A 14235-nucleotide genomic window follows, 5' to 3' on the forward strand; every position below is an offset into this window, starting at 1 on the left:
AGCTTCCCCCCACCCCCACCCTTTTTTTTTTTTTTTTTTTTTTTTTTTAGGAGAAGCAGGTATTCACACATCAAAAAGACAGTGGACTACCCGCAACAGATTGGGAGCAGTGAAGAAGCAGCATTCCAAGACAGGGGACCGAGAAGTATAAATTTTGTTCAATTACCAGGCTAGCATTCTTTTATAAGTGACTCTGTGGTATAATTAACTGTTATTCCCCGTACACACGGTCGGATTTTCCGATGGAAAATGTCCGATCGGAGCGTGTTGTCGGAAATTCCGACCGTGTGTGGGCTCCGACGGACAAAGTGCCACGCATGCTCAGAATAAATAAAGAGATGAAAGCTATTGGCCACTGCCCCGTTTATAGTCCCGACGTACATGTTTTACGTCACCGCGTTTAAAACGATCGGATTTTCCGACAACTTTGTGTGACCGTGTGTATGCAAGACAAGTTTGAGCCAACATCCGTCGGAAAAAATCCTAGGATTTTGTTGTCGGAATGTCCGAACAAAGTCCGACCGTGTGTACGGGGCATAAGACTTTTAATGCTGCATGTGACCTCAACTGGGGAGATTACTCCTCATTTTTAATCCCCAGGACAAGACAAAAAGTGAGAGGGGTGGGGGATGAAAGGGCACAAACGACCGTAGAAACTTTCCAGAAGTTCTGTTTTTTTACTTCACTGCTTTATGCAGTTTTCTTCACATGAATATGTCAAATACCAACATTTCCAGGACACACATGTCCAATTACCAGGCTAGCCTTCTTTTATAAGTGACTCCATGGTATTAACTGTAATGCCTTGTACACACGATCAGACTTTCCGACAACAAAACCGTGGAATTTTGTTCGAAGGTTGTTGGCTCCAACTCGTCCTGCATACACATGGTCACACAAATGTTGGCCAACAATTACGAACGGGGGAACGCAGTGACATACAAGACGTACGACAAGCTGAGAAAAGGGAAGTTCAATAGCCAGTGCGCCTCCTTCTGCTTGATTCCGAGCATGCGTGGACTTTTGTGCGTCGGACTTGTGTACACCCGATCAGAAACAAAGTTTTGTTGCCGGAAAATTTGAGAACCTGCTAGCCAACATTTGTTGGCGGAAAGTCCGACAACAAATGTTCGATGGAGCATACACGGTCAGACTTTCAGCCAACAAGCTCACATCCAACATTTGTTATCGGAAAATCCGATCATGTGTACGGTGCATAAGGCTTTTAATGCTGCATGTGACCTCAACTGAGGAGATTACTCCTCATTTTTTATCCCCAGGACAAGACAAAAAGTGAGAGGGGTGGTAAAGAAAAGGCACAAACAACAATTGTTTATTTACAAAACAACTGTTTTACAAAGGATCAGTTTATTAACATTTTAAAAAATGAAATTAAAATAGAATTAACCAAAATCATCATAATTTTCTTTTATTAAGGTTAAGCCACAGTTCACACTGCCATGACTTGTCATGCAACTTGAGAGTTCATGACAAGTCGTGCCCCATTAACAGCAATGGAACTGGCCTAATCGGTGCAATTCAAGTCGCTCCGACTTTAAAAAAGGTTCCTGCACTACTCTGATGCTACTTCAACACGACTTGCATTGACTTCTGTTAATGAAGTCATATGCAAGCCACAATGAAGTCACGCAGAGATGTCGGATTTGAAGCCGCGGCAGTGTGAACAAGGGCTGAATGAGACTCTAGGCGAGGTAGCAGCTTTGCTCTCAAATTTCTTCTATTGACATTGATAAGGATTGCAATAGGCACAGCTAAGCTTCCTATTCTCAATTTGCAATGGCTGTACTGGCATGGGCTCATCAGACACCAACTGCCCTACAAGTGTATCCCTCTTGAGTAGTGCAAGGCAAGTGAACAGTTTTGGCCGGCTGTACTTTCCTCCTGGCTTACTGCAGGAGCATGAAGTTTGTGTTTGGGCCCCCTAAAATCTACTTAACCTAGACTCCTGCTTAGGTTGCTGTTTGGAGGATCTGGCTCTAATTGCAATAAATCTACATGGACACGTTCTAGTTCTGTGACCTGAAAGTCCACAATCACCTTCAAATTAATAACAGGAACAACTACATGGTAGCCACTGGTAACCAATCATGGAAGTGACTAATCACAACTGCAAAATACCACTAGTACTATAGCTTGCTCCTAATTAAGTTGCGTGGCTTCTATATTGGTTATCATTTTCTTTGATTAGCCAAAGATGAAAATTGAAAATCTGGCCATAAAAACAGAACTAAAATCAGATTTGCATTAGGGGAGCGAAATTTAATTTACATAAAAACCTTCCAGTGTTTGATTATTACTTACCTTAATAACAAGCTCTCTAATGGTATTTATGTAGAGAGTAATATAGTCTTGTACATACACCTCTCTCCTAGAACTAGGTATTGAAAACCAATTTGTGGCAATTGCAGCCTCATTCTCATTGTTACCACTCCAGACAATAATACAGGGGTGAGATTTCAGTCTTCTGATCTAGGTCAACATTGTAACAAAAAGAATAAAGTGTGAACTGCTGTAAAGTACAGAAACTTTACACATTTAAACTAAATTTTAAGCACAACAGTACCAGGACCGCCATTAAAAACATGGTTATAAGTGTAAAAGATATGCAGTTCAATTTTTAAATAAATCAAAGTAAAAACGGGTTTGTTTTTATACATCAGAATTAGTACTGTGATCAGTGTGAAATAGCCATAGCAGCTCATATAGCTACTAAGAGCCTGGTAGTAGAAGGGGGCCCCATGTGAGTGGCTGTTGAGACAATTTAAACATAGGAAATCTTGCGCATGTGAAAAGAACACATATCCCTCATTGTATTAATAAAGCAATATCAAAGCCAAAAACAAAAAATGTAATATATTGCAGCTTACCAATCTTTAGCTGTAGTGGCCACATTAGCTTTTTTTTTTGTTTGTTTTTTTAGGGGTTTTTTTCCCCCCCATTTCCCCTGGTGATCCAGGCAGTAATACACTTCCTGTCTTAAAGAGGTACTGCAGTCTGTTCACATAATTTGTAATAAAAACATCTTTGCCATTCTAAAAAGCTTCCCTCTAACCACTTTGCATATTTTATATATACTGTGATTCTGTAATTGCCAAATATGCTGCAGAAATCTCCTTTCACCAAGTGTGGCTGCAGCCATTTTAACTGTGGGCAGCTGAAGCTGCTGCCTGTTCACTTCCTGGATCTACATCAGCTCTCATTGGCCCTCTTATGACTCAACCCCCTCCCTTCCTGGCAAACTTTCACGAGAGTAAGGCCTGATTCACACCTACGCATTTTTAGTTCTTTTTGCAGATTTGCACTACAGTCCATTTAACATGCTTTCCTATGGAACACATTCTGTAGTGCAAATCTGCAAAATGCATAGGTGTGAATCAGGCCTGAGAGAGAGCTGTGCATGATGTCATAAGCCTAGGCCAATTACCAGACAAGAAACAGGAAGTGGGCTGTATAAGGTATTTAATGGCAGAAAAAAAAAATGTTTTAAACTATCCAAAGTTAAAACAACAAGGGCAGAAGATTTAATAGATGGAAAGATTAAAAAAATGACTGAAGGTCCGCTTTAAGCAGCCCACCCATTTATCATTTTTTTTTTTGTTCAACCAGCAGGTTGAATGCTAAAAAAGATCAGATTCCCCCATCCACATTTAAGGTCGACAGAGAATTACTTCCACTGTGCTATTGTGTTCTAAGTGTTGCCAGCTATAGATCATTAAGGAAAAACCTGAGAGGTTAGTTGTAGAGAAGTTGATCAACTTCTGTACAACCAGGGTGCCCATACATGGATCAAAATTCGGCCAGTCCCTGCTGAACTGGCCGAATTACGATCCATTTATTGCAGCCTTTAGGTCCCTTTCACACTTGTATGACCTGAAAGTCGCGCGACTTTGACGCAGCTTGAAGCAATGCCTATGTAATCTTGAGGTCAATTGTCTCTTTGCTGTGGCGGTTGAAAAGGTGGAGGGGATTGGAATTTACACTGAGGCCCTTAAATTTGAGATGCTGAAAGGGTCTAGTTAACTAATGAAAGCAAAGTGGTTAACTAAACCCCCCCTCCCCTGATACTGTTTGTAGTTCTGCTCCTTAGTAATGTATTGACTTTGCAGATACTGATAGTTCTCCTGCTACTTGTACTTGATTTTGATATACTTTATATTATGATCAATGACAGTAGGGAGGTCATTCATATTTTGCTTAGGAGCCCCATGATCCTTTGTTATTGCCCTGACTGTGATGTGCATCATTCACAATGTTCTTGTATGTGATTTATGACAGTAATGTATATGGTAAAGTTTAAAATAAAAAAAAATAAATTGATGAAAGTTGTTAAATTTATAATATAATAAAACAAATTGACTTTTTACCTGATGGGTGACTTCTGCTCTCACGGTGTCCAAAAACCAGTCATCAGTCGGGTAAAGAGAACATGCAAACATAAAGTCATGCCAGACCTACCAGAACAACAAATTAATATACACATATATATTATAAATGTAAAAACTTGTATAAAAGGAAACAAACTGGGATCTTTTGACCAAAACAAGTGTGAGGCATTACAATAAGATGGATAACTTTTATTTAGCGCACACCATATTAAAAAGGAATTAAAGCGGAACTTCACCCAAACACAGAGAAGTTTCACTTTTCCACCCCCCCCCCCCCCATCACTTTTTGGATACATTTATTTTTTGGGCAGAGCAGGTACCAGGATCAGGCCTTTGCCCACAGCCTTCTTGGACATGTCACAGGTGCCAGAAGGCTGCAGGACCATTTACAAAGTGCAGCGTGCCTCACGCATGCCCAGTGAGAAGTCACTTCCTATATATTCCAGCAGACTTCAAAAGAAATGGCCATCTTCTCATGAAACACTAATACTTGTAGAAATCTGCACACGTGGCTTGGTGTGAAATTACCATAATTCCCAATTCATTGCATAAGCTGTAGAAGTCATCACTCTCGTATATTCCTCCACCCCAGACACGTAGAGTGTTCATATTGGCATCGACAACTGAACGGAGCAGGACACGGAGCCTGTTAGAAATAGAAATACAACCACTGGCACATATAACACTGTTTTTGATCTGATCAATCATTCAAGTTGCAGTAGTAGGAAAAAAAAAAAAAAAAAAAGGAACAAAATTGACCGAATAGTGCAAATTTTATACTTCTATGATCATTACATGGACTTATTTAAAAAAAAACAAAAAAAACAAAACACACAACTTGTTTCTTGACCTAGATTCTAGATGTGTTTTTGGTCTAATTTAAGGCTAAGTTAACCTTTTCCAGGCAGAATTCCACTTTTCATTATAACTAGAAGCCTTTTCTAATGTCTTTTCAGCCCAGGCCATCCCAATGTGCTTATCTCTCACTTATCTAGTCCATGGCCGCTATGAATCTGCTGCCATGGACTCCAGCTCTGGCGGAATGAGCACAGGAGGCACAGCAGCATCGCGCGCGGGGGGGGTGGGGGTGGTAGATGGAAGTAGATGGAAGCTGAATCCAGCTCACACTATAATCAGTTACAGCAAACATTTTTTTTTTCGTTTTGGGATAAAGGTTTTACGTGAATAAATAAAAGCCGATTGTTTTAATAATCCCTGCCAGTGTAAGTGGTTTGCCTCCATGCAATTTCTATGTAAACTGATACATTCTGCTGGAGCGTTCGTGCAGTGAAAAACAACAGACTTGCTGTCTTGATTACCAGATGAAAATAGAAGAAAGAAAACCCAAAAAAGAAAAAACAGCAACTACATCTCAGAATTGGTAAGCTGCAATATGAATACTGTAAAAGCTTGCTTTTGGGCTTAATAGTGCTTTAAACTCTTATGCCCTGTACACACGGTCGAACATTGATCGGACATTCCGACAACAAAATCCTAGGATTTTTTCTGACGGATGTTGGCTCAAACTTGTCTTGCATACACACGGTCACACAAAGTTGTCGGAAAATCCGATCATTCTGAATGCGGTGACGTAAAACACGTACGTCATGACTATAAACAGGGCAATAGCCAATAGCTTTCATCTTTTAATTTATTCTGAGCATGCGTGGCACTTTGTCCGTCGGATTTGTCTATACACGATCGTAATTTAAAGGATCGGATTTTGCTGTCGGAAAATTTTATAGCATGCTTTCAAACTTTGTGTGTTGGAAATTCCGATGGAGCCCACACACGGTCGGAATTTCCGACAACAAGCTCCGATCGCACATATTCCATCGGAATGTCCGACCTTGTGTACAGGGAATTAGGCTCCATGCACACAGGACATTTAAATAATGCCAGTGCTGCTGCCAGGAAAAAGCAGCGCTAAAAATGCGCTGTTAGGCGCATTTTTGGGCGTTCTTTCGGGTTTTTTTTCAGTAAAAACACTCCCTATAATGTAAAAACGCCTAAAAGCAGCTAAACACAGCTAACAGCTTGTTACAGCGTTTAGGGGTGTTTTTCATTTTTACAGCTCAACAGCCTCTGCTCCTGGATGCATAGGCTGTCATTTTTTTCTACTGTGCCTAAACACTTATGCCTCCAAACGCCTCTGAAAGTTTATGTGTGCATGGACACATAGGCCAACATGGAAAGGCAGTAAACAAAAAAAAAAAAAAAAAAAAAATCAGATGCCCCTAACAGCAGCTGTAAAAACGTCCTGTGTGCATGAGCCCTTATAGCACACTATTAAGTATTATAGAAGACTACTTGACATGACATGAATTTGCGTGGCAAGTCTCTAGCAAGAGCAAAGTTGCAGTGGTGAGTCTGCAGCAAGAGCTTGGCAAGTCACAGTGACCCCTGTGGTGGGATGACTAGCGCACAACATAACTCTGCTGCGCCATGATATCTCCCCATACACCGCAATTCAGTTTGTACCAGTTTACCATGGCACATATGCAGTAAATGTAAAGCAGGAGTGCCAATGCTTCAGAAGGCCAGTGAGGTCACTATTTTTTTTGAAGTTTGTATTCATTGATAGGATTATTATTAAACTATAGAAAATCAAAAAAAATGAACTGGTTTATACATAGACACATCTTTACGCCATATTCTCCCTTGAGCATGGCACCTACTCTTCAGAGTTAACCCGGTCTTGGAAAGAATCAGCTGGTATCCAGTTGGAGCCTTTTAGGAATATGGGAACTCCATTAATCTTCATATAGAAAGACAGGCCAGGAGAACCTGCAATTGGCTCTTCGATGAGCTCCACTGTGCGAAAGTAAATCTGTGGGAGAGCACAAAGTGAAAAAATATTATACCATGTAATTTATCTATACATGGGGCTTTTCAGTGCTTTTACAAGCTTCATGTTAATAAAGACAGTTGAGGGCAGTGTAAATTCAGAGACATTTCATGAATTTAGTCCGGTTAAAGCGTTTCTTACCCCAACATTTCATATTCCTGATATGTGCCTGCTGTACCATCTACTTGTATGAGAAAGTATCCTGTTCTCTTTGTATTGCTTCCTTTGTATGAAATCACTGATGATCCTGCCAGTCCCTCTGCTTTCTTATTAAAAACTGACCACGCTCAGCAGGAGAGCACATAGCAGTTCTCTAGCTGTGCTGGGAACTCAACCTGCTCTCCTGATCAGACATGTCCTGACACACCCTGCACAGCCTTTCACTGGGAGCTCAGTGTGATGTTGCTTCTTCCCTCAGCTCTTGTGCAGCTTATAACAGAGGTAATTTATCCCAGATTTGGTTTCATTCCAAGAGAGGGTGGGTGCCTTCTAGGCCTTAGCAATAGTCACCATAAGGAGATGCAATATCAAAATGAAAAAAAATGGGTTTAGTTTTACTCAGAGGTTTAAGATTTAAGAGAGTGTGTTGAGCCAAAAAAACAGAGGAACTGGGGCATCTGAGAACACATTTCCTGAAAGACAGCTTTCCAAAATTGGTGTACTACGAGACAGGTCCACCATACATGGAAAAAAAAAAAAAAAGAAGAAGTGTACAAAAATAACATAGCAGCACTTAGCAAAGAAAAAAGAATAGGAAAAATTAGTGCAAGCTGCTGACACCCAAAGTATAATCAGTGCTTCAATCCAATTGTGCCAAAATAGCAGTGCAGTGCTTAGCAAAATCGATTCACATAAATAGACCATATATAAAATACTCAGATAGGAGAAACTGGGATCTAAATCAAGTGCAACTCAAAAATTATTATTTAAAGTCCAGATAGCAAGCCAGAATCTAAGTAATAAGTCCGTAGTGAAAAGAAAGTGCAAAAAAAGTTACTTCAACGTTAGTAACCCAATTCTTCTCCAAAGTGCTTCAGTGATCTCACCATCTATGTACGAAATGCACACTCATTGAAGGAAATGGCTGCCGTTACAGCAGCATAAACGCCTAGCACAGCATAACACTCAAACAGGGTCCATTGAAGCATAGGGACTCTCTGAACTTCTCCTTTAAAAGCCTCTAGCTCTAAGTAAATAAATATCGCCAGGAGCCAGAGAAGGATCCAATAGGGTAGTACTTTAATTTAGTATTGTTACGCATACAGTACAATGAGGACATTGAAAAAGATTAACTTACATCTAAAAGCCGCTATCGACTCAAAATCGAGCAGTGGCATGACGTCAGATCCAAATTCTCCGCCCCAATGCATTTCATCCAATAGGATGTTATCAAAGGGTCATGTGGTACTGATGTAGGTGCATATAAATAGTCTTTTACCAGCTGAGTGCAATCAGCTGCTTATTTATGTTGCCAGTGTTCTGTCACAATAGCCAATTCATCGAGATCTCCAATCACCCAGATAGCAAGGATAGAATTTGCCACATATTTGTGGCAGTGTTGAATTGTAAGTCTTAACTTACTGCACATTTTTACTGAAATAGTGTGCACTTGCAGAGCACTTGAAGCAGAAGTTCTAGTTGACACTTTTTCAATTTGTAGAAAATTTGCGTGGTAAGTCTCTAGCAAGAGCAAAGTTGCAGTGGTGAGTCTACAACAAGAGCTTGGCAAGTCAGTGACTCCTGTGGTGGGATGACTAGTGCACAACATAACTGAATCAGAACTTGCAATAGAGTTGCAGAATGTTTGCAAAGAAAGTTGATCTGGAGTCATGCATTGTGGACTTGCTGCAATTGTGCAATAAACTTGTGAAGCCTGGCAAGTCTAGCAATAGCTTAGCAAGTCATTTTTAAACTTGTAGCACAATTGCTTGCTATCTGGGCACGTCACTTCCGCTTACTGTAAACCATCAGTAATTGGAGATTTAGACGACTTGCTATTTTGACACAACACCGGGAAGCATGTACACTCTGGAACACACAGTTTGCGGTTTTGACAAAACAGACTATGGAGGAAAAAAAGTTGTCACCGCCCTGGAGGCGGCCAAGATTTTGGTTAGAATCGGGCGGACTAACAATGTCCGCTCATAATATCATGTACCGGAGTGTACACACTTCCCAGTGTTGTGTCAAAACAGCAATTCGTCTAAACCAATTACTTTTGGTTTACAGTAAGCGGAAGTGACGTGATTAGAGATCTCGATTAATTAGCTATTTTGACAGAACACCGGATGTATGACGGCGGCCAGCTTTAAGGAGTCACGGAAGTTCATTAAGAGCAGCTCCACCGGAAATAGCCGAGTGGCCATTTTGTCGTAGTCCCGAAAATAATACAGCGGCCATATAGTTCCATCGAAGATGTAATTAGAATGGGGACACAACAATGTTGCGAGGGGACACAGCAATGATAGTAAAAATACTATATAACTGGACTAAGAAGCAAGGAAGTATACACCGCACAGTTGTATAGATCTCATATTATAAAAAAAAAAAAAAAACAAACATTCGGGCTGACTGCATACAAGTGCAAATATGACAGTAATAATGATATACATGTATAAAATAAAATATAAATGTAAAAAAAACTGTCAGAAATAGAATCAGAGAGACCAGCTCATCACATAAAGCATATATAAATCTTGTATTATAAATTGTAGTTAACAAAAAAAATAATAGAAATAAAAATGAGAGGGGGCGTGGCCAGGCAGCGCATGTAGAAGGACACACTTCTCCTCAGCTCCGCCGAAAATCCTGGTAATCATCCTCCAGATCACTCATCCAACCCGCTGACACCTCCGATCGGAACCGCACGCTATCCGGGCCACAGCAGACCCAACCACCCGACCGATCAGCAGCAGAAAAACATGCCAAAACGGGACAAGAACGGTGGCGGCCTGCCCGCAGCACAGGCCCAAGATGGCGCTCTGCCACAGCGATCTCAAAAGGAAAAATATAAGGAAGCAGCCCAGAAACTCCTGTTTGGTAATAAATCATCAAAAGAAATACCATCACCCACATCTGACCTCAGTGAGGAAGAAGCAAACCAGCTGGAGATGGATAATACTATGCCACTGGAGGATGGCGCTGGATCCCCATCTGACTGGGCCACAGTGAGTACAGTATCACATCCCTATCAAGGCACTCAGACACCAAGTATCCCCCTGGATGGCCCTGAACCCACTCTCAGAGATATCCTCTCCGCAGTGACTATATGCAACAGATCTATCTCAACCCTGACTGATGAAGTGAAGGGTGTTAAAGCTGAAATATCCTATGTGAGACAGGACATGCAAAAGCTGAGAGAGCGCACAGCTGCAGTGGAGAGTAGGGTCAGTGTTATTGAAGATGACTTAGTACCCATGCAGAGAGATTTAAAGTATAACTGCCATCTTGCTGATCAGCATGCTGCGCGTTTAGATGATTTGGAAAATCGCATGCGCCGCAACAATGTCCGCGCCTTAGGATTCCCAGAAAGGATAGAGGGTAAAGACCCTGTCGCTTTCATCGAACAATGGCTCCTCACTACATTTGGTAAAGAAGCATTCTCTCCGCTATTTGCGGTGGAGAGAGCGCATAGAGTGCCATCTCGCCCACTACCCCCTGGCAATCACCCGCGTGCTTTTCTGTTTAAGCTTTTAAACTACAAGGACAGAGATGTCATCCTTGCTAAAGCCAGAACCATGGGCAGTAAGTTATCCATTGAAAACTCCAAAATCTCCCTGTTTCCGGACTTTTCAGCTGAACTCCAGAAGCAGCGAGCAAAGTTTATGGATGTCAAACGAAGATTAAGGGACCTTAACTTGCCATATGCGATGCTATATCCTGCCCGCCTTAGGGTAGTCGCACTCGGAGAAACCCGCTTCTTTGAACGCCCGGACATGGCGGCCCAATGGCTAGATCGTGAGGATAGGGCCCTTAAAGCTGCCAGACCACAAAGAGATGTCCCTGCTTAAGAGATAAGTCCTGGATATGCAATGACCTGGCAAGACCAGGTCTATTTTTGTTGGGATAAATCCCTGGGCCATGAAGAGGCCTTAAGATTCAAAATAATTGTTGTCTATGGAGGACAGTTTTTACTCTCACATCCGATGTTCAGGCGGCCGAGGAGAACTGTTTGTTTGTATCACCCTCCTCCCCACAGGATTTTCTTTTCCCCCTTTTTTTTTCTATTTTTTATCCTTTTGCTCCCTTTTCTGTCCGCATTTTTGCCTGCAAATAATGAAGCAATACATGCCTACCGTAGCTGTGAAACCCCTATGGAAACTAACCTACTGGTTGTCTAGGAGTTTTCAAGGCTTTTACCCCCCCCACACCTGTTGTGTGGGAAAAGTTAACGCTGCAGCCAAGTGGCTGTGTAAACTGTTGACCTTTAGATTCTTGCCATGCAGAGTAACATGCATTAACCCAATGATTTACTGTCTTCTGTACCTATGTACTAACCTAATAATGTATTTCTCCCTGCCTTGCAACATGATTTCATGTCTACAAATGCCTACATGTTCTCTGAAAGGAGAAAACAAGCATAATTTGGAGAAAAGGGGCCTATCCCCCCTTCCAGATAACATGTCACGGTATAACCCGGGAGTCTTGTTGAGAATTATGCCGGCCTGGTCAATAATCCTGAAACAAAATGGGGATGACTAAATTGTCCATTGTGACTTGGAATGTCAGAGGACTGGGAAATCCAGTTAAAAGGGGGGCGGTCCTTAGACATCTCAAGTCGCTGAATGCGGGGGTAGTCTGCCTGCAGGAGACCCATTTCTCTGCAGACCCTCCTCCAAGCCTCTGTCCACGACTGTATACTAACCAATTTCATGCAACCCACTCCACTTACTCAAGGGGAGCAAGTATACTGTTCAGAAAAGATATTCAGTTCAACTGCATTAGAAAACGCATTGACCCGGCTGGCAGATATGTCTTTCTTTTATGCTCAATTACAGGCCTCAAATGTATTCTTGCTAGTATTTATATACCCCCACCGTATAACTCAGAGGTTATCCGACACCTAACAGGTTTTATGGCCCAATACCCAGAAGTACCCTTACTGGCAATGGGGGACTACAATAATCTCTTAAATCCTCTCAAAGATAGATTTCCTGTACCTACTGCTGGCACATCTCAGATGAAAAGTAGTACCCCCTTTGCCAGACTACTTGAAGAAACAGGGCTGATAGATGTCTGGAGATCCAAACACCCAAATGATAAAAAATACTCCTGCCGCTCAGCTTCACATGACGGGTTATCCAGAATAGATTTGGGCCTTGGGAATGACAAGATGCTACATTTAATAGTGGAATCTGACTATGCAGACAGGCACATATCTGATCACTCGGCACTTTGTGTAACCATTTCATTACCAAGTAGGTACAAACGGCCAATGTGGAAACTTAATCCCTTTTGGCTCTCGTTGTTTGCCGAGCCAGATCCTATAGCCAGAGCACTCACATTGTTTCTGAGAGATAACATTGGCACGGCTGGGCTGGGGCTGGTTTGGGATACAGCGAAAGCCTTTTTGAGAGGACAACTTATCAAAACAATATCACAGATTAAAACTGACACCAAGGCTTGGGAACTATTGATAAGAAATAGAGTCACCGAGACTGAAAACGATTATATTAACAATCCCACAGGAGACAATAAGAGAGCATGGTTGAGTGCACAGACAATGTCTGGACAACTGGCGTTGCAGCTGGCGGAGAACAAACGTTTTTTTCTCCAACAGTCATATTTTGAGGAGGGGGAGACGACTGGCCATATGCTTGCAGTACTGGAGCGGTCTCAACAGTCGACCTCTCTCATCTCCGCCATATGTGACGCACAGGGTGCTCTGAAATGCTCTACTCCTGATATTCTGAAGGTCTTTGGTGATTTCTATGCTGATCTATATACGTCTAAAGTTACGCCCACTGATAGTGCAATAACACACTTCTTAGATAGCTGTGAACTCCCCAGTCTCTCACTAGAGGATAGGGTCATGCTCAATGCCCCTTTAACTGCAGAAGAACTGGATGTTGCCCTATCTCAAACTAAAAACAATAAAGCACCAGATATAGATGGCCTCCCTGCAGAGATATACAAACGCTATGCAGACTCCATGCTCCCCACACTGCTGAAGGTATACAATGAGGCATTTAAGGAGGGTTCATTGCCAAGCTCAATGAATGAGGCAATCATTATTGTTATATTAAAACCGGGTAAAGATGTGAATTCCCCAGGATCTTACAGACCCATCTCACTGCTCACATCCGATATCAAGTTGCTGGCCCGGATGTTAGCAAACAGATTGGCCAAGGTAATTCATAAAATAGTGCATAGAGACCAATCCGGGTTTATCCCCACGAGATCCACGGCCCAAAATATAAGAAGACTATTCCTGAACTTACAGCTCCCAGTGGACAACACAGGCAATAGAGCAATTTTTTCGCTGGACGCAGCTAAGGCTTTCGACAGTGTCGAGTGGCCTTATCTGTGGAAAACATTACAAAATATGGGATTGGGAGATACCTTTATTCGATGGATACAGCTTTTGTATGCTGCGCCCACGGCCAGAATACGGATTAATGGGGAACTTTCAGAATCCTTTCCTTTGTTTAGAGGCACCAGACAGGGGTGCCCACTGTCGCCCCTGCTGTTTGCCTTGGCCCTGGAACCTCTGGGAGCAAAAATCAGAGGAGACTCTAGAATAGCGGGATTCCAAAGAGGTATGAATAAAGATGTAGTGTCCATGTACGCAGATGATACCCTGCTCTACCTAGGAGACACAAAAGACTCATTAGAAACGGTTATGTCCCTCATCAAGGACTTCGGGGAGTTATCGGGCTTCTCCATTAACTGGGACAAGTCAGTGCTGATGCCGCTTGACCCCCTGAACATTCCATTACCACTGGGTGCAGGGATGATACAACAAGTAGGCTCATTCCGCTA

The 14235-nt window shown here is 42.1% G+C and overlaps 1 protein-coding gene across 1 annotated transcript in view; it reads right to left on the minus strand.

Annotated features, from left to right (window-relative positions):
• Positions 1 to 14235, minus strand: part of MANBA (mannosidase beta) — an 89444-nt gene that overhangs the window by 20211 nt on the left and 54998 nt on the right. Inside the window, exons 8-11 of the mRNA XM_073601666.1 lie at positions 7085 to 7236; positions 4935 to 5052; positions 4386 to 4472; positions 2323 to 2490 (exon numbers count right to left, since the gene is read on the minus strand). Coding sequence (XP_073457767.1) covers positions 2323 to 2490; positions 4386 to 4472; positions 4935 to 5052; positions 7085 to 7236 — 525 coding nt within the window. The remainder of the gene's footprint in view (positions 1 to 2322; positions 2491 to 4385; positions 4473 to 4934; positions 5053 to 7084; positions 7237 to 14235) is intronic.

The sequence above is a fragment of the Aquarana catesbeiana genome, linkage group LG01 (assembly GCF_042186555.1).
Source record: "Aquarana catesbeiana isolate 2022-GZ linkage group LG01, ASM4218655v1, whole genome shotgun sequence".
Lineage (NCBI taxonomy): Eukaryota > Metazoa > Chordata > Amphibia > Anura > Ranidae > Aquarana > Aquarana catesbeiana.